General features: G+C 52.9%; 1 protein-coding gene across 2 annotated transcripts in view; it reads right to left on the reverse strand.

The window, feature by feature from the left end:
• The window catches only part of TRIM67 (tripartite motif containing 67), a 50,871-nt gene that overhangs the window by 1,510 nt on the left and 27,086 nt on the right, over positions 1–22,275 (reverse strand). Inside the window, exons 2-9 of one of the 2 annotated variants that reach the window (XM_043596318.1) lie at positions 13,561–13,656; positions 12,285–12,407; positions 11,135–11,245; positions 9,639–9,792; positions 7,463–7,608; positions 4,784–4,922; positions 3,140–3,443; positions 313–475 (exon numbers count right to left, since the gene is read on the reverse strand). In XM_043596318.1, coding sequence (XP_043452253.1) covers positions 313–475; positions 3,140–3,443; positions 4,784–4,922; positions 7,463–7,608; positions 9,639–9,792; positions 11,135–11,245; positions 12,285–12,407; positions 13,561–13,656 — 1,236 coding nt within the window. Of the gene's footprint in view, positions 1–312; positions 476–3,139; positions 3,444–4,783; positions 4,923–7,462; positions 7,609–9,632; positions 9,793–11,134; positions 11,246–12,284; positions 12,408–13,560; positions 13,657–22,275 lie in introns of both variants that reach the window. The other variant, XM_043596317.1, reaches the window with a different exon arrangement.

A 22,275-nucleotide genomic window follows, 5' to 3' on the forward strand; every position in this document is an offset into this window, starting at 1 on the left:
CCATCGCACCCGTCCCAGAAAATGGAAGCCCCACCTGCCTCCCCCTCCATTCCCTTTTCCCCCCTCCCTCCCACTGTGGCTCCACAAGCTGGCAGCTTAGTGCCTCCACTTATCTCAAGCGAACAAGTACGAACTGATCATGCCACAGAGGACCATCCCCGGGGAATGCCCAAGGGGAGCTGGTAGGTGGCTCTCTGCCTGGGCGGGCAGCAGTCAGCTTCTTTATAGCCCACATCGTCCAAGTGTACTTCGGAGGCCCCAGCCCCGAGAGGAACAGCCAGAGGGGCTCCCGCCCGGAAGGGTAAGTGGTACCTGCACGTTGCGGTTGAGGCTGAGGGCTGGCATGAACACCCCGTCCACATGGCTGAAGGCTGTGGGGCCCTGCTGCTGCCCGTTGATGAAGAAGGTCAGCGTGTGCTTATTCAGGTCCAGGAGCACGCCGACAGTGGCCCCCTTGCACACACCGCCTTCCGTCCTGGGAAGAGAAGCCCCAGGAAGCCCCATCACCACCACATCTAGCCTGGGATGTAGGTGGTGGTTCAGAAGATGCTAGGAATATCCTCACCTAAAACACACAGCCCTCATGGAGGTGCAGGGAGCTGTTCTTCTGGGCCGTGAGACTTGCCTTGAAACGCACTCTCCAGTTAAGGGCCACACAGGAAGACCTTACCCTTCGTGTAAGTTTCCTTACCCCGGAGGGATGGGCTTGTTCAGTCCCTGGTTTCCTGGCAGTCCCTGAGACCTGGGCACCCAGGGAGTTAGGGTGTGGATGAGCGGGTCCCATCTGAACACCCGGAGCTTGGAGCCTGGGTAGGGAAGGCTCCTTTGCCCTCCAAGGGAAGGAACTAGCTTGGCACCCTTTATAGTTTTAACCAGTGAGAACGTTGAGATCCACAAAGAGGCAGAGAGCCAGCCCTTCGGGAGATCTCGAGGCCCACTGGACTTCAGCTGCTCTCCGAAACATCCCAGGGACTCTTGAACAGCCATGCGTGGCAGGGGACAGATGCTGAATCTGGAATCAAGTCCCCTGTCCCGAGTTGCCATCCCATGAGCGCCAGCGGTGGAGCCTTGAGACTAAATTGTGGAGCTCTTGATAAATGTCTGTGATCCCACATTCGGCAGTGGTGGGAATTCATATCGGCCCCCGAGAAGCATCTCTTCAGATGCTCTCCCCAGGCTCCCTGGCTGATCCCCCTCCTGTCCGTGGAAGAAGAGGGTCCATCAGACTCCCTTCCCTTAGCTGAGGGCTGAGGGCTGAGGGCTGAGGTCTCATCCTCCACCCCAGCTGCTCGGCTCTGATGAGAAAACCATTTTTAGCCTTTCCTGATGGGGCAGGTGCTGATTAGCTGGGGGCTGATGGCCTGGCAGAGAGCACAGGAAAGTCGTGAGGAAAACTCCGGTGCGCTGACGGGAAAGGCACTTCCCAGGAGGTCAAATTTCCCCAGGGCGGGAGGCGTGGGGTGGGGGTGGGGAGCGGTGTCAGGACCCCAGGACAGGATCCTGCAGGTGGGAAAAGGGAGCTACGACCGGGCTCCTGGTGCTATTCAGACACTGACCGCCGGGTGGCGGTAGAGACCGGCGTGAGGCGCAAACACGTGATTCCCACCCAAGCGCTGGCTGCCCCAGGTTCCCGGGCTCCCCACCGCAGCCCCCTACCCGGGCTCCCTTGCCCCCCCGCCCCCCCCCCCCGAACCGGAGGACTCTGATCCGAGTCCTGACAGCGCCGCTAAGTAGCTCTATGACTTGGGACGCTTGTTTCACCTAAGCCCTTGGTCTAATGGGTAAAATGCCAATCACAGTAGTACTTTTCGGAGGACTAAGGGAGATCATGGAAGTCAGGTGCTTCCTACAGCCTCAGGCACCAAGTAAGCTCAATAACGCTCCGTTATTACCCCCATCAGCCGTGTATCTGGGCACCATTTGGTTTAAGCAGGTAGAGATGGAGCTGGACTCCACTCTTCTCTGGTTTGGGAACAGCGGCCGGGGGTAGATCCAGTGCCGGGTCAGCCCGCAGCACCTGGCAGCCTGCAACACCCAGTCAGCCTGCAGGGCCCAGGCAGAGGGGACAGACAGACGAGGTGCTACCCTCCCGCAGGCCTCCAGAGCTAGAGGTCACTGCCAGAGAAATGGCAGGTGGGAGAGGTGCAGTCTGCTTCCCTGGGGACCCTCAGGCAAGTGCCTGCCCCAGATCAGGACTCCTGGGGCCAGAACACTGAGAGCCTCCAGGCTCACTGACATGGCCTAGAGCTGGGCCCCGTGAGGTTGGCTCCTCCTGGGGAGATGGCCCTGAGCAGGCCAGGAAGGAGATCGTGTGGGGAGAGGGCAGCTCCAGGTGACTACCGTTCTTTATTTCTGGGCTCCTTGGCCAGTGCTGGCCTTAAAAGGTTTTCCATCCCCCACCTCCACCCTGGACACACAGGCCGGGTGTGAACACGGAATCCCTGGGTGAGGAGAAAGTAAGCATTGAGCTATGATGGGGGGGGGGCACTGCCTTCTCTGAGGAGAGAGATCAAGGTGCCCACAAGTCCCTGAAGGAGCCCAGGTATCAGGGACGTCTTCCCAGGGTGACCCCAAAGGGCCCATCTTCCTGTGTCCACCCTGGTAACACCACTCCCAGGGCCGGCCTCAGAGTAAGGCAGCCCTGGCAGGGCCCTTGACAGAGTCCCCGGCAGTGAGCACCCCAACAGTGCCTGCCACACCCAGGCCTGCCCTTTTGGGGGCACTGTCTTGGGTCAAAGCCCACACAAGGCTGGGCGGTGTGGGGGGGTCACTGCCAGGGCAATGGCACCTGCTACGTCTATAGAGACATGGTCACAGCCGCGAGGACACCGGCTGTGCCCCTGGCTGACAGTGTCTAAAGGGAAACGGAGCAGAAGTGGGAAGGGAGTGGCAGCCGAGGAACCTGGCAGAGCCTGGTCGTGTGGCTGGCCGGGTGACCTGTAAAGCCACATGCCCTGGGGCCACTCTAGTCTCTGTTGCATGCTCTCCCTTGGGCACACACTCACTTCTGCCTGGAAATGGGACACCCAAGTGGCTGAAAGGCCTCTCCCACATTCCTGATGCCTAGCAGAAGGGATGCTGTCCCCCACAGGAGCCTCATTCCCCAACTGCCCCCCGCCCCCCGCCACTGGCAACGCACCTGTTGGTGTGGGAGTTGCAGTGCATGAACCAGCTGCGGTTGTTGTCCACGTACATGGCCCAGGCCTTGTCGTCCTTGCCCAGCATCATGTCCTTGACCACACTGGCCCTGGCCACCCCGAAGGCGGGGTCTGGGTGGTTGTCGTACCGGTCCACGTGCAGCTCCCAGTAGTGCACGCCCTTGGAGAACGCGGCTGTGCCTAGCACCACCCGGTCGTCATAGCTGCTGCAGGTGGCCGTCTGGTTGTCATTGGATAAGATGATGTCCCGGTGCCCAGAGTTGGGGTCAAAGGTGAACCAGGCCACTGGAAAGGAAGGAAGCAGAGTCAGGGATGGGACTCGCTAGTAGTCTCCGACCTGGGCTCGGAGACAGACTCACTCACCCACATCTCCCAGCAAGTTGGCATCCAGCATCACACACGCTCTTCCCTGTGTGATTCCCAGGCACACACAGGGACACACGCGCACACACGCGAATACACACACACACACACACACTCCCCGATCTCTGTTCATCCAAGCTCTCGGTCCCACGAACCCAGCCTTGCCAAGGAACGCAGATATCCGAGCCCCGGAGTCCCAAATCTAAATGCATTCTATGGAGTCTTGGTTTCCGACACCCTTCCGTTACGCTTCCTACGCCGTTGTAAGTTAAAGAGGAAGGAGGTAATCCCTGCCCCACTTTGTGGGTGTGGGATCCGAGACCCGGAGCGGCGAAGTGATATAACCAAAGTCCCCACGCTCCATCCTCCTGTTTCGCAGTCCTCCTTGTGTTCTCCGATATCCTCAGGCTGCGGGACGTGAGGTCCTGACTCTAGAATCGTGACCACAGTGCTCAGGGCAAGAACTACTGTTCTGCAGGGCGGAGGGCACCTAAGGGCAGAAAGCTGGTCATCTTCAGAAAAGCGTCCCCAGCCGTGCCCTTGACAACAGCATCTGCCCCTGCCCTCTCTCCCCTGCGTCCTGGGGAGACAAGCCAGGCGTGTCACATCTTCCTCAGGGCGACTGCAGGATGTGCTGGGATGCACGATGAAGATAAACAGGATTGACACCATCCTGGGATGCCCGGGTTAGCAGGGCAGGCTCTTGTTGGGACATGTTCGTTATTTACATCATCTCCTCCTGCTGAGGACACAGATGACCAACATCCCACCGATGCTGATGTGCTCCTCTTGCCTGAAACCTGAAAGGGCGCAGCTGGGTATGTGAGCCATCAGATCTGGGCTCTCGTGCCAGGTGTTCGAGGGATAGTTTCCCACTGGGGGGAAGGTCAAACCCAGGGACTAAGTGGCCTTTTCTCCAGGTCTGTCCTACGCAGTCTCAGTCCCTGGGTCTCCCTGAGCCTCTCACATCCTTGTCTCCTTTCCCACGCCAGCAAATGGGGTGAAGAAATGGCCTTTTTTTTTTTTTTTTTTTTGTGGCTCATGAGTAGGGAGAAGTAGGCAAGGGGCCGTGGTGAGAAGGGCAGGGACAGGGCTGGGAGGAGACGCATACATTTTGCTGCTGCCGAATTTCCTCCATCCCTTCACTCCCCTGCCCTGCACAGCTGATAGTCTCCCCCCACCCCTCACCCCCTGCCATCCTCCTTTAGAAGCTCATCCGCCCGTGCCTGAATCTGGTCCTCCCCCAGCACCCCAGTGCTCACCGTCAGATGTCTGCAGGACTACAGTTTTACTATAAGGTCCGACGCCGGAGGAGTTGAAAGCCTTGACCCTGGCATTGTAGGTACTGTTGAAGTGAAGACCATCGATGGTGCACAGGGTCTCCTTGCCCACATACACTTCCTAAAAGACAGCCAAGACTGCTCAGGAGGTGCCTCCGTTATTTGGAAAGTTTCTCTTAGCAACATGTTGACATTCAAAGTGCTAGCACCTCAGCAGAGTTCTTGAACAAGGGACATTTGGAGGACTGGAGGCAGGGTCATAGACCGTGTCCAAGTTGGGCACAAACTCTATTCCTGGTTGGCCAGCCCCTCTGCCCGTGAGAATGTGAGGTGTGACGGGGTCTTAGGGAGGCGGGGAGGGATGGCAGGTGTGTAGCCAGCTAGGCAGCTGCCCGAGAATGTCCTACCTCTGCTGAGGCCAGCCGATCAGATAGGACCCTGGATCCCAGGGACACCCACTCCTCCAGGAGGGGAGGAGGTGCAGAAACCCCCACCTCCTTCTTGGTTGTCGGCGGGAATTTAAGCTAGTGAACATGAGCTAAAGCAGCTAAATAAACAAAATAAGCAATACTTTTAAAAGAAGGGTCATCACAGGGGCGCCCGCGTGGCTCCGTCGGTTAAGCGTCCGACTTCGGCTCAGGTCATGATTTCACAGGTTGTGTGTTCGAGCCCCACGTTGGAGCCTGCGCTGACAGTGAGGCGCCTGCTTGGATTCTCTCTCCCTCTCTCTCTGCCCCTCCCCGACCTGTGCTTTCTCTCTCTCTCTCTCAAAATAAATTTAAACAAAAAAAAGAAGAAGGGTCATCACCCATGATGGGAAAAAGTGGACAGAGGAAGGGTGTGACCAAGCACAGGTGGGTTCAGGTGGGTTTGGGCCGGGATCGCTTCTGGATCGAGAGGGGCATTTCGCTCCCCTCCCCAACTTCCGCCATCCCTGAGGTTGCCATCTTCCCCTCGCTGGCCCCCCTGCCCCCTGAACGGCTTTGCTCATGGCCTCCTGAGAGGTGAGACATTTCTGCAGGGGACCCCAAAGATCCGTTAGTAGGGATTGACTTTGTTCCCCACTCACTTCAAACTTACCTTTGTCCTATTAACTCCCTCAAATGCACAGCCCTGCACCCCGTCCTGTGTCACCATTTCTACTTGGTCTAAAACATCTTTCCTCTCTTGTTGTCTAGGCGGTTCACTCTTCATTTGTTATGCCAAGTCATTAATAATAACAGCTGGGTGCAAGGCATTGTGTAGGGCATTTTAATCCTCACACAACGCTTGGATGTTGTTATTGGTTTGTTGTTGTTGTTGTATTTCATACAGAAGGAGACTCGGAGAAGGTTGGAAACCTGCCCAAGATCCAGATGAACCCATTTGGAAGCCAGGGTTCAAATCCAGGCCTGCCTGCACTGAAAGCCGACACTCTTCCCACTTTAATAGGTGGTTCCTCATAAATTCTAGCCCTTGTATCCAGCTTTTGCTGGTGGCTATGTCTCGGAGGGAAGGGGCCATCAGTATGTGAGCCCTGTGGCTGCTTCTTTTAACATCCGGAAACAGTCTTCCCTTCCCGTTTCAGAAACAGGGCTCTTTTCCTGGTTTCCAGTCCAGGAGTTCTTTCCAACCTTAGCTTCTCTGCACAGCCACAACGACTGAGGTTCTGCACCCAGTGAATGATCTGCCATTCCTCAACTCCGCTGTCCCCTAAATTGCCCATATATTCACACGGGGCCCAGTAATTCCCAAGGGAAGGCTGCTATTATTTCCCCAACACTTACGTTCTTGTAGGGTAGGTCTCAAACAGAAAATGAAATGACCTATGCATAAATCCCTTTGAGAGAAACGAAAGGAATATTGATCTTCAGCAAGATTTGTTCAATGGGGCAGCCCCCCAGGAGAAGGGATGTCGGAACTGTCGTGGTTGCAGTGCTTTGTTCCGGAACATCTTTATGCAGTCTCCTCGGGAATGGAAAAGGAGCTCTAAGAAAACCCTGGTCAACAAAGCAACTTGACAGTGACCTGAACTTTGCTGTGTGAAAACTCAGGGAAGAGTTCTTTAGGGGGCCTAGTTTTGGGGGGTCTCCACCGGATGGGGGAGTAGAACACCATTTTCTGGCTCACTAAGAGCCTCTCTTGTCCCCATGACATTTCATCCCTGGAAACACGAAGGTAGAAGTTCATCTCAACCCAACGGCCATTTACCAAGTGGCTGTCCTCACCCACAGAGCATCTCGCCAGGTAGAACAGTCAGTGACCCAGGTGGGACAAGGAGGGATAGAGCCTTGAGGGAGTGGCGGGGGAGGGGGGCGAGGGAGGGGGGGAGCCTGTGTGAGCGGGGATATCTGGGAAGGTGCTGAGGAATAGCCGGGACTGCACTGGTGGGGTGAAGCAGGAAGTAGATCAGGGCAGGGGATACCTTTCCCGAGCTCTTCCTCTGCCTCAGACCTGTGTCAGTCTCCGCAGAAAGGCCATCCTAAACTTTCTCTGTGGCTGTCACCTCTGCCTGCCCCAGCTGTCCAGACGTAGCCCCCGACAGAGAAACCCCATTTCCCAAGGTTCCAGACCCACCAGCCCTCTGTGTTTGGGCCAACGCCCTCTAGGGGCAGCAATGGAGCCGAGGGCAGTCCAGAGGCCTCCGCGTTAGGACCCCCCAGTCCAGCATCAGGGCCTCACCCGGAACTGGCCCCCGTCGCCGTCATCCAGCTCCAGGATGTAGCCGTCCACGGGGCTGTGGGTGAAGGGCGGCATCCTCCAGGCCAGTGTGACACTATTGTTGTGGGTGCAACACTTCTCCAGCTGCAGCAGGGGGCCGGGCGGCACTGTGACAGGAACAGGAACGGCGGGTTCAGCTCACGGACCCCGGCAGCATGCCAGACACCTGTGTGGACTCTCCTCCCCCATCGCAGGCCCCCCCCCCCCCCCGCCCCCAGGAGGAATGGTGGCGCCACCCTGCGGTCCCTCCCAGCCTCTCGCAGGCACACCTCAGCCCCGGGGTCTCAGTCTCAAGGCTGGCAGAGGGGGGCAGCGCGATCTCAGGTGACCGTGCACTTCCAGCCTGTCCTGGAATCTGGGGTGGGAGGTGGGAGAGGCATGGCCCGTGCCTCCACGACTCTGCATCTGGAGCCCCAAGGAGGAGCCCCACCTACCCACTGAGAATCCCTAGTTTTGAGTCTCAGACCCACAAGGAGCCCGTGAGGGTTGCCAACAGAGCCGGGTTCCAAGTGCCTCGGAGCCACTGCGGGGCCAGCGTGCAGCTGACACTAGGCTGGGAAGGTGCTGGTGGGGTGAATTCAAGGACGCATTTAAACCTTTGGCTGGAAGCACGTTAGAGGCCCAGGGAACCAGAGCCGGGAAGGAGAGGCAATCAGAGTATCCAGTGGTCCACCCTCGGAATCAGGGATTTGACTCAAATGTTATCGTGGTAAGTTCTGTCACAGCAAGATCCAGAGGAAGCTTTTATATTCTAGCCTTGTTCCGGCTCCGGAGATTTTAGAAATAAATACAGTCCACACTGACAGTTTTTAAAGGGAAAACTGCAACATCAGATTTGTAAAACTTCCAGATTTCCATTTGGCTCCCGTTATTAGGGGTGTCTCCCAGATTTCCCCCCATGGTTTAGCTGGGTGCAGCCCTGTCTTACTTACAGACTTGGTCTCAGGGCTGGCTGAGCGTAGCTGACTCCCCCGGGGCCTCGGTTTACAAACAGGTAGGGGTCCCCCTCTATCCCTAGGCTCTCCCACGCCCTCTGTGAATCCCTCCCGGAGCAGCGTCCAGAGCGGCTCCAGGCCTCCACCTTTGGCACCTCAGCTTTCCCGAGCCCCCCTGTCTTCTGCCGCACCCCTGCGCACTCTGCCAGGCTCCTCCTGCTCCTCAGCACCACGTCTCATTCACACCCAGGGCAGGCAGCCTTTCCAAACCTGGCCCGAGGTGCAAACCGAGTGTGGGAGGGAGCACGCAGATGTGCAAGACTCCTGTTTCATCTTTGGCGTAAAAATGGCCACACGTTTGGCGGGTAAGGATTTCCTGTGCTCACAGATTCTGCAGGTGTAGCACTCCATCCTTCGATATTCTGGTTTAAAAAAACCAAACAGCTTCCTTGCCTCTCCTGAATGTGGCCTCGATGCCTCTGGAGAGGCGGCCTTTGGATCAGGACTGGTTCGGGCCATCGTTTGCTACTTTGTAACCTGGTGCAAGCCACGCAACTTTATTTGACCCTTAGCCTGTGTCCCTCGTGGCTCTCTGAGCTCACCTCCCAGCCTCCTCCACCTTGTTCATTCTGCTCTCACCTCTGACCTTCTTGCTCTTCTTCTTGGAACCCAGAAAATGGATTCCTGCCTCAGGGCCTTTGCATTTGCCACTCCTCTGCCACCTGGAATGTTCTTTCCCTATATTGCATCTCTCTCCCCTCAAAACATCCCGCTTTCCCCAAAAGCCTCTTTTGGCCATGAGACGATGTATCTGTGTACTGTCTGTTTACTTTTCTGGAATATCAGCTGAGTCTTGTGAGCGAGTGTGTTGACTTGTTCAAAGCGATGTCCTGCACCTAGAACACTGCCTGGCACAGGGTGGACACTCACTAAGTGTCTGAATAAACAAAGAACCCTCTTTTACAAAGGAACTTGGACTCAGACTGGGATGCCACCCGCCCTAGGTCCTCCAGCTACCCAGGGTGACCCAGGCTGAACTGGGACTTGGGCCCCGGCCTGTGACTCGGGCGGCCTTCCCCTCCCGCTCTGCCTCACTCTGTGTGTCACCCGTCTTCTGGTGACACTAAGCTGCCCCCCTCAGAGTGGATGCCCCTTCCAAAAGAGGCACGGACAGAACTGGGCCAACCACGGCTCACCCCTACATTTCATCTGGATGAAGTCCAGCTGGTGGATGGCTTGCAGCAGCGGCTCGCTGTCCAAGGTCAGGTCAAACTCCGCAGACACTTTTGGCTCCAGGGCGCCTTTGACCCACTGCTCCTGAGACACCTGGACGCGCTTGATCAGAGCATCCGAGATCTTAAAGGGGAGCACAGAGTTTAGGGTTTCGATGTGCAAAGGGAAAATCATGCAGCAAGTGATGGGTTAGGAGGAGGGGCTTGGTGTCTGTGGCTTGGGGACAGGAAGGGGCTGTGTCAGCCATATGCTCTCAGGCCAGCCAGGGCAGGGAGCATATGATCCCTGCCGGCATGCCACCGTGCAAATAAAAGTGAACTGTATTGTTTAAATCGTATTTTAAAAGGGCAATAATTTAAATGTAAAGAAGAACCTGCTATCTAAAGGTATCAGGTGGGGCGCTCGGGTGGCTCAGTCGGTTGAACGTCTGACCCTTGATTTCAGCTCAGGTCACGATCTCATGGTTGGTAGGATCGAGGCTGGCGTGACAGTGTAGAGCCCGCTTGGGATTCTCTCTCTCTTCCTGTCTCCCTACCCCTCCCCTGGCCTCTCTCTCTTTCTCTCTCTCTCAAAATAAATACACATTAAAAAATATGAAGATATCAGGCCAAACCATTTTGTGAAGCAAATACGCAAAAGCATTCTTCCTTATACTGCTTTTGTGAGATCCAGTACTTTGCAAAGTGAAACATACTAGCAGTTCCTCCCAGGGTCTGAAGAGAGCGCTTCCTGTATCCCCGGAATTTTGAAGCTTGCTCCCCACAGTGTGTCCTCCCCCTCCCCCCAATTGCTCCAAACTGTCCCTCCATTGCACTCCCAGCTCTGCTGTCTTCCGCTGGAAAGTCCTGCTCATTCAGACACTTACATGTCCCTGTCGAGCCATCCTGTGAACCCTTCGTGGGGACTAGTGAAGGGGGCCATCATTTCCCCATAGATGGAGGGCTGAGCCCCTGTCACTGCCCTGTCCTCTAGAGATGCTCGTGGCCCTGAGTCAGCCTGGCTGTTGGAGGGATGCCCTGGCAAGCCTGCATGGGCTCTGCAGGCAGCGGCCATCTGTCCAGGCCTGTGGCACTCCGCACATTGAGGTAATGGGCCGTGTGGATTCTGCTAACTCACTTCCTCCAAGCCTCCAGCTTGTTTGGCAAAGACTGTCCTTTCCCATTTGTGGAGAAAATGTTGAGTTGGGGTCTCTGGAAGTCAGAGCATAAATGCACGACACGTTGGCCCTAGGTATTATGACATTTGACCTCCTCTTTTAACGAGGGCACAGAATCAGGGTCACAGCTAGCGAGAGTCAGACGAGATGAGAACCTGGGTCTTCGGGAATTTCTGAGCAAGGGAGAATCTACTCAATTCCAAGCCACTGGTAGGGACCGTCCTAAAACTCCGGATAGCTTGGGAAGCAGTGGTGGATTTGGAGGCAGGAAGCCAAGCCTCCCTGGGTCCTCCCAGTGCACAGGCTCACCTGTAGGAAGCCAGAGGGGTCGTTCTCCTTGATCACCTCTAGGCAGTACTCCATCAGCCCGGTTGACTGACGCAGCTTCAGTGTGCAGTGATTGATCTGGTCCCAAACCATCTGTGATGAAAAGAACCCCTAGTAACCATCTCATCAGAGGAGGGGCAGCCAGGCTGCAGTGGAAGTTGGAGAATTAGCACAGAGAAAGCCCTAGACGCTGCAGCACTGGTCTGCGCCACCTTGCACCCTCTCCTCTGGCTGTTCTGCTCCTGAGCTCCACGCGCCCTCTTCCTTGGGGAATAAAAGGACCCACCGCCCAACAGAACAAACTCTCTGCCTGAACCCTGGGCACTAGAGAAAGTGCACGGTCTGAAACTGTCCACGTGACCAGTGACCACCTCCTGTCTTACTTTTCATCGTTGGTGGTCGTGGATAACTCCATGGGCTCGGCCTCTTCACTTGGAAACCATGGGCTATCCCCAACATGCATTCCTCCTTTCCTTGAAAGTAATATTTCTTGCTTCAGTTGGGAAATGTCTATGAAATCGGTTGAGCCGTCAAGGCAATGAAGCAGTCCTCTGTCAACGCAGAGCGTTCACGGCACCTGCCCGGAGCAGGAGCCCAGCGTCCCGTGAGGGGACACCCTCCCCTTCCCGTGGTGGATATTTAACAACGCAATAAATATGTAATATTTAATAATGCCATAACAATATTGCATTATTATCGCTGCTTATCGAATGTGTGAGATGTTAGAGAGGGCCTGAAGAAGGTGACAGAGCTGGCGACCCGAACAGAGGGCGGCCTCACTACGGTCACTGGTCACTACTGCTCTGCAAGCTGAGAACAGGCGGAGTCCCTTAGATGGAAAACAGGACTTCAGAGAAGATAGGAGAAGGGTACCCCTGACCTGAGAACAGCAGGATTCAGCGCACCTGACTGTGGCTTTGCAGGGACAGTGTGGGTGATGGCTGGCTTTGGGGAAAGTCACGTGAGTGTGAGCACGTCCGGGGCAGCTGGCTTATCCCTTCCTTGCCTCATTCATTCATTCATTCATTCTCTCACCCACCTAATATTGACCCAGTACCTACTGTGTGCTCCAGTCCCCTTGCGGTGTGGAGGCCACGATGGGAAACGAGGGTGTCGTCACCCGGGGACGTACCTTCAGCTTGTGCTCTCTCTCTTTGGTGACCTTGGTGAGCAGCTTGGCTTTCTGCCGAGTTAAAGCATCGACCAGCGCATCACACTGAGCAACCAGGCAGGCTTCGTAGTCCAGTCCGTTTTCCTGGGGGAGCAGAGAGCTTTAGACAGAAGACATGCTGAAACCCGGCCAGTGCTAGCCGCGAAGACGTATTTCAGAGAAGCTTTCCCCAGAGTCATCTGTAACATTACTACATTGGAAACAACGTAAATACGAATCAGGAGAGGGTACCATGAATCCTGGCACACCAGTATGGTGAAATATCCAGTAGTCGTTCAAACCTCATCCGTTGAGAGTTTTTAACGTCTTGGAAAATGCTCATGAGAGACTGGGAAGAAAACAAAAGGGGGGCTACAAGTTGCACACAGCATAATTCCGTCCTGTGTGTGCGTGCACACGCGTGTCTACATTGCAGAAGAACATGGCAGAATGGTGAGGTGGTCACCCCAGGGGGGGAGATATTGGTGAACCTTTCCGTGGCTCTCTCACTCTCTACTTTCCAAAATTTCTATAATACATGCTTTTGCTTTTTATAATCAGAAAGCAGGAAAACAATGGAAAACTGTAGGATCTTGGTCAGTCTTAAAAAAGAATCCTTCTAGGTCTCAGAGATCAGCAGGGATCCGGACCTCGTGCTACGGCCTCTGGTGAAGCTCTCACACCCAGGAACTCAGAATGTGACCGTGTTTGGAGACAAGGCCTCTGGAGAGGTGATGACATTACAATGGAGTCATTCGTAGGGGGGCTGCTCCAAGATTAAGAAGTTGGTGCCTTTGGTCCGGTCTGTATGAACGGGCCCTCCACGCATGCACATTCGTATAGAGCACACACGTTTGTATCCTCTCCCCTGCAGACAGCTCCTGAAGCCAGAGACTTACTGATCTGTGTTGGTAAGTCAGTATGTGGCACAGTAAACACATTTATGCGGTAAATGATGTATCGATTCCCTGGGTACAGAAGCGCCGTGCACAGATATTACATAGGCCTCCGTGGCCGCACGGAGTGCTGGCCCCTTTCCAGCTCTTGTTCTACGATTCTCCGTAACTGGGTGCATGTGGGATCCCTTTCCAGTATCAGGTGCCACATGACTGTCAGCGGCTTGAGCGGGTGATGTCTGCAACGTCCGAGGCTGAGCAGCAGGACAGTGAAGCCTCCTGTGTTCGTCCCCCACAAGACGCTCGCCTCAGGACCCTCCCTTGCTACACGCCCGCCCTCCCCGTGCTGCAGCTCTGCTCACCTGGACCTGCTGCAGGATGTTCTTCAGCTGAACCAGAAACTCCTTTGCTTCTTTTGCCTTATCGGAAACTCCATTTAAGGCCTGTGACAGTTGGGCCTAAAAAGATACCGAGCGGTGAAAAGACAAATCCGGCGTGAACGGCCCAGAGTTTGCGCCGCACCCGAAAGGCTTGTGGGTATGCGAGGGGCTAGAACGGATCCCGCGTACTGGAGCCGTATGGACTGGGAGCCCTAAGGCATCCTCTGGAAGTGGGACGCAGCCTCCTGTGGCGGTCCCCTTAGCCCTCCAGAGTCCTCCCCTTGCAGAGGGCGGTGTGGACAGAGGGGGCTCGGAGGGGACACCAGTTGCTGGCACCCAGAGGTGGAACTGCCAGCCCGGATGGAATCTATGGCCTTTTTAACAAAATGCATACACGTGCAATCGAATTGGTCTTCGAACCTAGCTGCCGGAGACTGATGACCTTGATTGTGGCCATATTGACCACGAGTCACATTTTGCTAATTAAAAAACTGAAGACGGGGCCAGAAAGGCCAGGGTCATATCCGGCCCGCCCTCCCCCTCTAGCTTCAGGTCTTTGTTCCAATGTCACCTGGTCAGCGAGGCCTTTCCTGGTGACCCTATGAAATAGCCCTCTCCCCTCGCTCTGCTCTGTTCTTCTTTATAACATTCATCACCACCTGACACAGGTTTGTTTACTGACGGTCTCCCCTCGCCCGCACGTAAGCTCCCTAGAGCAGGGACCTTGCCTGGTTTGTTCACCTCTAGCACTGGGCACGTGGTAGCACTACATGAATATTTGTGGAATGGGTGAATCCGTGAATGAGATTCTTTTTTTTTTTTAAGTTTATTTCTTTTGAGAGAGAGAGAGCGCACATCCATGCAAGCAGGGGAGGGGCAGAGAGAGAGGTAGAGAGGGAATCCCCAGCAGGCTGCACAATGTCAGCACAGAGCCCAATGCAGGGCTTGATCCCATGACCCATGAGATCATGACCTGCGCCCAGAGTTGGACACTTGACCGAGCCACCCATGTGCCCCAGTGAAGGTGATTCTGTAGACCGTACCAATGATTCTCAAAGTGTGGTTCCTAGACCGGCAGCATCGGGGTCACCTGTCACCTGGGACTTTGAAATGTGACTTCTCTGGCCCCACCCTCGGCCCTACTGATCAGAAAGTGGGAGTGAAGGCCCAGGAGCCTGGCTTTTATGAAGCCCTCTCAGGGGATCTGATGTAGTTTGAGATCCATTGAACTGTACCAACACAGCCTGGTTGAACATCTCTGGGGAACATGGTAAATGAAGCCATGGAGTGGAAAAGACCACTCAGGGGAAAATGAGGAGAGAAAAGGAGGGAGCCTCAGACCCAGGAAGCATCCACACTCAAGATGAGGTCAGGGTGAGGTCTGGGCTCTGTCCTGCTCCTTTCTCCACTGGCCTCCCCATCCCTACCCCCGCCCCAGGTGGTTTAGGCTCCGCCCCCCACAGCTCACACAGGGGGTACCACTTTCTATTATAAGTATCTATGCACGAAGACTAGCCAATGGAACTTACGGGAATGACAGAAGGGTTCCGTGTCTGCTCTGATTCGGCAGCACCAGCCACGTGTGGCTGTTGAGCACTGAAAAGTAGCCAATGTAACTGAGGAGGTGCATTTTAAATTGTATTTAGTTAATGCTTCACATGTGGCCAGTGGCTGCTGGTGTGGACAGCCTTGGAAGGTTACAGGTCCCAGGATAACTCAGCCCATCCCCAGAAAGCTGCACCCACAAAGAGACTGAGATGTCAGGATTGTTCATTGGCCCCAAGAGGATCTTCAACAATCGGGATTTTACTTATTTATTTTTTCTAGATATACTTATTTTTTTTAATTTAATTTTTTAAAATTTACATCCAAATTAGTTAGCATAGAGGGCAACAATGATTTCAGGAGTAGATTCCTTAGTGCCCCTGACCCGTTTAGCCCATCCCCCCTCCCACACCCCCTCCAGTAACCCTCAGTTTGTTCTCCATATTTATGAGTCTCTTCTGTTTTGTCCTCCTCCCTGTTTTTATATTATTTTTGTGTTCCTTCCCTTGTGTTCATCTGTTCTGTGTCTTAAAGTCCTCACATGAGTGAAGTTGTATGGTTTTTGTCTTTCTCTGACTGCCTAATTTCACTTAGCATAATACCCTCCAGTTCCATCCATGTCGTTGCAAATGGCAAGATTTCATTCTTTTTGGTTGCCAAGTAATACTCCATTGTATATATATACCACATCTTCTTTATCTATTCATCTGTCAATGGACATCTGGGCTCTTCCCATACTTTGGCTATTGTTGATAGTGCTGCTAGAAACATGGGGGTGCATGTGTCCCTTCGAAACAGCACACCTATATCCCGTGGATAAATGCCTAGTAGTGCAATTGCTGGGTCGTAGGGTAGTTCTATTTTTAGTTTTTTGAGGAACCTCCATACTGTTTTCCAGAGTGGCTGCACCAGCTTGCATTCCCATACAACAGGGATTTTAAATGCAAGTTTATCAGTGTCCAGAAAAGTGTGGCACCTTCCTCCCTATTACACTCTCCCAAAGCATGGGGCCCACAGTGGCTGCAACAGTTCCTTCCCCAAGTGGGGGGAGGCATCTCCCATGAACCTATATAGTCCTTGATGCTGGGGAATTTGTCTTTTGTCTTTGCATTTCTAGCCAGAGATGCCGGCACAAAGCAGGGGCTCAGAAAAGCCTCACTGGCTGGATAAAAAACAAAACAAAACAGATTGATTGCTTCACTAGAGGTACATGCTAACATGGGACAGATTCCAGGAGACCTATCACTGCTGCGGGCACCCTTTGCCAGCAAAAAGTTCTGAGAGGCGGCATTAGTGAGGGTCCTTCACCCTCCTCCTGGTACTTGGAGCCAACATGGCTCTGTCCCCACTCCATCCGGCCAGCACCGGCCTCCCAGAAGCCCAGCCCACCGCAGGGCCTGTTCACCTGCTTCCTGCTTGGCAAGTAGACCAAGGAGCGTGGCAAGGAGCCCAAGAACAGAGTGATTTTGAAGGACACAAGTGACCTCAGGCAAATACCCAGCTCAAAGGGGAATAATCTCACAGCTTGGTAGACACTGCTTCCAGACCCACCAGCCTTGCTGCCTGATCTTTCCACCTCCTTCTTCTCAATGCACCCCCAGAGAGGCTGTCCAAGCACACGCCATCCCAGGGCCCAGCAGCGTGCTCATCCACGTGGGGGCTCCTGTACCCTGGTCTGCTGTTTCCCCACGGAAGAGCCCCTGATGGCAATGTGAATGCCGGGGGGCATTAATGGAAGTCCCACAAGCACAAACTTGTACTTTTCTTGACCCCCATTGCTCTGTGCGTGAAATGGCCACAAGTCACCTCTACTTGCCGGGGGGACAGCATTGTAGAAGCTGGACCTGGGCATTCTAGTGGAAAAGGAGTAAAGGTTCTGGGGGCAAAGGTGGAAATCACTTCTCGAGGGACAAATGGTTTATATGTTGGCTATTTGTTAGGGGTTTACAGCATATTGTGTTTTGCTTCAGTTTTTCTTTTTTTTTTAATTGTTTAAATGTTTGATTCTATTTTTGAGACAGAGAGAGGCAGAACATGAGCAGGGGAGGGGCAGAGAGAGAGGGAGACACAGAATCCAAAGCAGGCTCCAGGCTCTGAGCTGTCAGCACAGAGCCTGACGCGGGACTCGAACCCATCAACTGTGAGATCATGGTCCGAGCCGAAGCCGGACGCCCAACCAACTGAGCCACCCAGGCGCCCCACTTCAGTTTTCCTTAAGACACGTGCTTTTTCTTTTCTACAGGGACTATTTGGAGTGCTAGCAGAGGACATGGACAATTGTCCTTTTCTTTTATTTATTTATTTTATAAAGAACATTTTTTAAAGTTTTACTTATTTATTTTGAGAGAGACAGAGACAGTGTGAGCAGGGGAGGAGTAGAGAGAGAGGGAGAGAGAGAATCCCAAGGAGGCTCCACACTGTCACTGTCAGCCCGACTTGGGGCCTCGAACTCACATAACCATGAGATCATGATCTGAGCCAAAACGGAGAGTCAGATGCTTAACTGACTGAGCCATCTAGGTGCCCCGAGAATTGTCTCTTTCTGGTCTGAGAAATAAGAATGGATCGTGTTGTCTCTTTGGATGGTGACTATACCAAACTCTTGGAAAGAAAGGAAATATCCAGGCAGAAGGTGAAATTTTTTTCATGACTGAATGGATTTTTAAAAAATCTTTGATTCCAGGATGGTTAACATACAGTGTTATATTAGTTTCAGGTGTACAATACAGTGATTCATGACTGAATGGATTTTAACCTGAATCAAAAAAGTTGCATTTTATGTCTCCCTATTCTTTTTTTTTAATGTTTATTTATTTTTGAGAGAGAGAGAGAGAGAGAGGATGAGAGACAGCAAGCGGGGGAGGGGCAGAGAGAGGGAGACAGAGGGTCCAAAGCAGGCTTGGCACCAAGAGCAGAGAGCCCAATGCGGGGCTGGAACTCACTAACCATGAGATCATGACCTGAGCCGAAGTCAGACGCTTAACCAACTGAGCCACCCAGGTACCCATTATGTCTCCCTATTCTTTTAAGGTTGGAATTACATTCCTGTAAAGTCTCTGAATGGAGACAGGCAGCTTGAAAATATAAGTATTTCCCAGCTGGGTCAAACCAGCTGCCTGCCTGGCCCAGCAAATCATCTTCACCAAGAGCAGCTTCTAGGTACACAGGGCAATCCTCTGCCTTCGTCTTCCATATTCTGGATGGCGGTGCAGAGCATTATAACGCATGGGGCATGAGAACTCTGGGCTAGCGTGGTTCAAATCCTGGCTCTGTCACCAGCTGTGTATCATTTTTATTTCTTCCTTCCATATGCCACCTCTTTGTTCTGTAGTGTCCTCTACAAGACGGGGATGATAGTAATAACCCCTCCCTCCAAAGACGTCTTACCATTATGCAAAGACCATGTGAGGATACAGTGATGGGGTGGCTGGCCATTGGTAAGGCAGGAAGAGAGGTCTTAACAGGAAGTGACTCAGTCAGCACCTTGATCTTGGACTTGCAGTCTCCAGGACAGTAAAAAATGAATCTGTTGTTGATTACCTCGGTCTGTGGTATTTTGTTAGAGGGGCTGAAAGAGACCAGGGTGTGAATTTATCTAAGTTACCTGACTGGAATCTATTATATTTTCATTGCAAATGGCCTCAGAGATCATTCTCATCCATTTGTCATGGGCTCTGTGCAGAAGGTCCTAAGCTGCCTCTGTTTAAACTCGGTCCTTGTTCTCGAACATCCTTGGCTAGACACCAGGGGTCTAGACATGGCTCAGTCCAACCTCTCATTTCATACACGAGAAAACTGAGCCCCTAGTAAAAGGTGACAGTCAAGGAGTGCACAAATGCTTTAGCGTATTACCTTGATGGTAGATGGCACAAATTATACGGGTAGTATGCCTTACACACAGTAAACACTCATGAAATGTTTCTTTCGTGAAGTTGCCCAAGGTCATAAAGCTTACTAAAAGCCATTCCTGTTTGAATGTAAAAGGTCTAGAACCCCCTAGGCGCCCCTCTCAAGGAAAATATTGTCCATAGGCTTGAAGGGGGTGGAGGAATGAGACCCATGTTATTACAGTGTCTATTTGTGTTCATTTAACACCAGCTACTAATGTTTGGAGAACATTTTTCCCATGAGCTGCTGAATCTTTCCTTTTAGCACTAGAGACCTCACTACCAAATGAGAAAAGGCAAGGCTCCCAGTAGAACTGTTAGCCCCCATCAACTGGGGAGTGAGGTAGGGCTTTGAGTTCAACGCTGCCCATATGCCCTGATGGGGGAAATGTGTGGTTACATGATGAAGCTCACCACTTAAAGGTCATGCCAGGAAACTGAATCCTGCATATCCAAATTACCTTGTGACTGTTGTCTCTCAAATAGCTCTGACCATGTCATTTCCCCTCTCACCCATGGCCTCCACTCCCCACTGAATCACGGTCCAGTCCTTAGCTCAATGTCCAAGGCTCTGGACATTGTCACCCTCTCCGGCTTTACCTCCCAGGGCTGCCCACATGGTTTCCACCCTTCGGTCAGACTGGACTCAGCAACCCCTGGGCTCCCCTCCTCCTTCTTGGGCTCCTGCCTCACAAGCTCTCTCACTTCTGCTTTGCCTGCGGTTGCCTGTTAACATCCCATTCATCTTTCCATCCATCCATCTATCCATCCATCCATCCATCTATAAAGACCCTTCCCAAATGCTACCTCCTCCTGAAGTTTTGCGACCTTCAGCAAATGGAGTGTTCCCTTTGAATTCCTCAAACAGGGCTGGCTTCTAGGACATACCTCACTGTCTTTGAGACAGGTGGCCCAGGAGAAGTGCATTAACTTTCCTGTCCTGTTGGCCAGTCCCAGCCCCTGGTGCCTGGCAAGCTTGCCCTGTGCATGTTGTGTGGGCAGCACGATGCCTTACACCTAGAATGTGCTGCATAAATATCTGTGTCGGTGAATTGATTTTGTTCTGGATTTTGTCTGACTAGCTCCCTTGAGCTATTCAAGACTCAATTCTCCCACCTGCTGGGCATAATTAAAATGGCCATGTGGCCACTCTGAACCCACCATTTCCAGGGCACAGAGCCCCATATGGTACTGGGCATTGGCAATCTGACCCTACCCTAGTGATTGAGATGATTTTCATGACTTCTGGGTGTTAACTCTTTCTAGTTAATTGCCACCACAGATCCACCCAAAGGTAGCCATACTAGGTGGGACTTCTGATGTCCTTCCACTCCTGGCTCCTGCTTGAAGACCTGAGCAAACTGCCAACAGCTGGAAAAGCCCTGTCTCATAGCAGCACCCTCCTTTCTAGCTGGCAGACAACAGCTTTGTTTTCCAGTCTTCTCCAACCTGCTAGCCACACGCTTCAAGAGCCCAGTAACTAAATGAATAAAACTGTCCTAGTTGTCAGCCTAAAGTGAGGCTCGGAAAGCCAGTGGTGGGATTTGATTGCCGTTACTATTGAAGCAGATGCAGTGACAGAGCTGGAGACTGGAAAGCCTAGCACTCCAGTCCTTGGAGACAGCTCACAGGGACAGGTGGGTACATGGAGTTCCCAGGAGGGAGGAGTGGATAGACCCACGCAGAGTGCTGAGATGGGAATGAGAATACCCTCCCCACAATGAGCAGTGGCAGCCAAGCCTCCCAGAATCCTCTAACCCATAAGACCCTTCCTTCCCAGTCGGCTCCCAGGACTCAGACCCCACCCCCAAGGGGCCAAGTGATAGAGACTTTGATCCACAGGGTGTGAAGGACTGATACTAAGGGGCAACATGGACAGGGCCCTTAGGTAGAAGTCTACTTTGAGACAGATCAGACCAGTATTTCCTCTGAGGGGAGCAATGCTGAATGGCAGAGTTCTTCTGGGTTTACTGTGGGTCACAGGCTAAGGGGACCCCCCCAGTAGCACAAAATATCTTTGCCGGAAGAACTAAGCAACCAGGGGTTACCCGGACAGCTTCTTTCCAGTGGATATGGGCCAGGTTTGTGGGGAGTCCCCTGAAGCAAAACAGTTTAGAGGATCACAGCTCTGTCCCCACTGGCTCCCTGTGTTTCTGGCCACTAAGCCAGTAAGGAAGAGACATGGTGTTTGAATGGGGCTCTAGATGCTAATCCAATGCTCTGCTCTATGAGCCTGCCAACCCGAGAACCTCTAGATGGAGGCTACTGCCATGGCCCTGTCAACACTGAAGAATTGTTATCTACGAAGACCCCACCCTCCCTTACTGCCCCCACACAGCGTTGATGCAAAATAAGAGAATGTTCTGAGAGGATCTGCCTTGTCTTGACTTCTCAGACTCATTCAGTTCCCCTGGTTGTGAGTTCTTAGGCTGTAATTGTTGCCTGTTGCTGCTATGACACGTTACAATAAACTTAGTGACCCATGCCAACACTGGTTTTATTCTCTTACAGTTCTGGAGGCCAGAAGTCCAAAGTGAGTCTTATGGGGCTAAAATCAAGGTAAAATCATGGCTCATTCCTTCTGGAGGCTAAAGGAGAATCTGTTTCCCTGTCTCTACCACTGTCTAGAGGCACTACCCCCACCTGGCTCTTCCTTCATCATCCAGCCTCTTGCTGTTGTCCTCATGTCTTCAACTACCAACTCTGGCCTCCTGCCTCCTCTTACAGGGACGCTTATGATGACATTGGACCCAGTTGAGTAATCCAGGACCGTCTTCTTATCTCAAACTCCTTACAGAGTACTTTTTGCCATATCAGGTAACATATTCACAGGTCTGAGGATTGGGAAGGGGATGTTCTTGGGGCCATTATTTAGCCTGCTACACCTGGCAGCTGAATTTATCTTTTCCATGAACACTTTTTTTTTTTAATGTTTATTTTTGAGAGAGAGCGAGTGTGAGTGGGGTGGGGCAGAAAGAGAAGGAGACACAGAATCTGAACCAGGCTCCAGTCCCAGAGTTGTGAACACAGAGCCCTACGTGGGGCTTCTGACAGACTGGCTATAGATGGGAGGTTCCCATGACCCCCTCCTCGGGGTTTGATTAATTTGCTATAGCAGCTCACAGAACTCAGAGAAACACTTTACTTACTAGATTATTAATTTATTAAAATGGGATATAACTCAAGACCAGTCAGATTGAAGAGATGCATAGGGTAAGGCCTGGGGAAAGAGTGCAGAGTGACCATGTCCTCTCTGAGCCATCAC

The sequence above is a fragment of the Prionailurus bengalensis genome, chromosome D2, assembly GCF_016509475.1.
Source record: "Prionailurus bengalensis isolate Pbe53 chromosome D2, Fcat_Pben_1.1_paternal_pri, whole genome shotgun sequence".
Classification (NCBI taxonomy): Eukaryota; Metazoa; Chordata; class Mammalia; order Carnivora; family Felidae; genus Prionailurus; species Prionailurus bengalensis.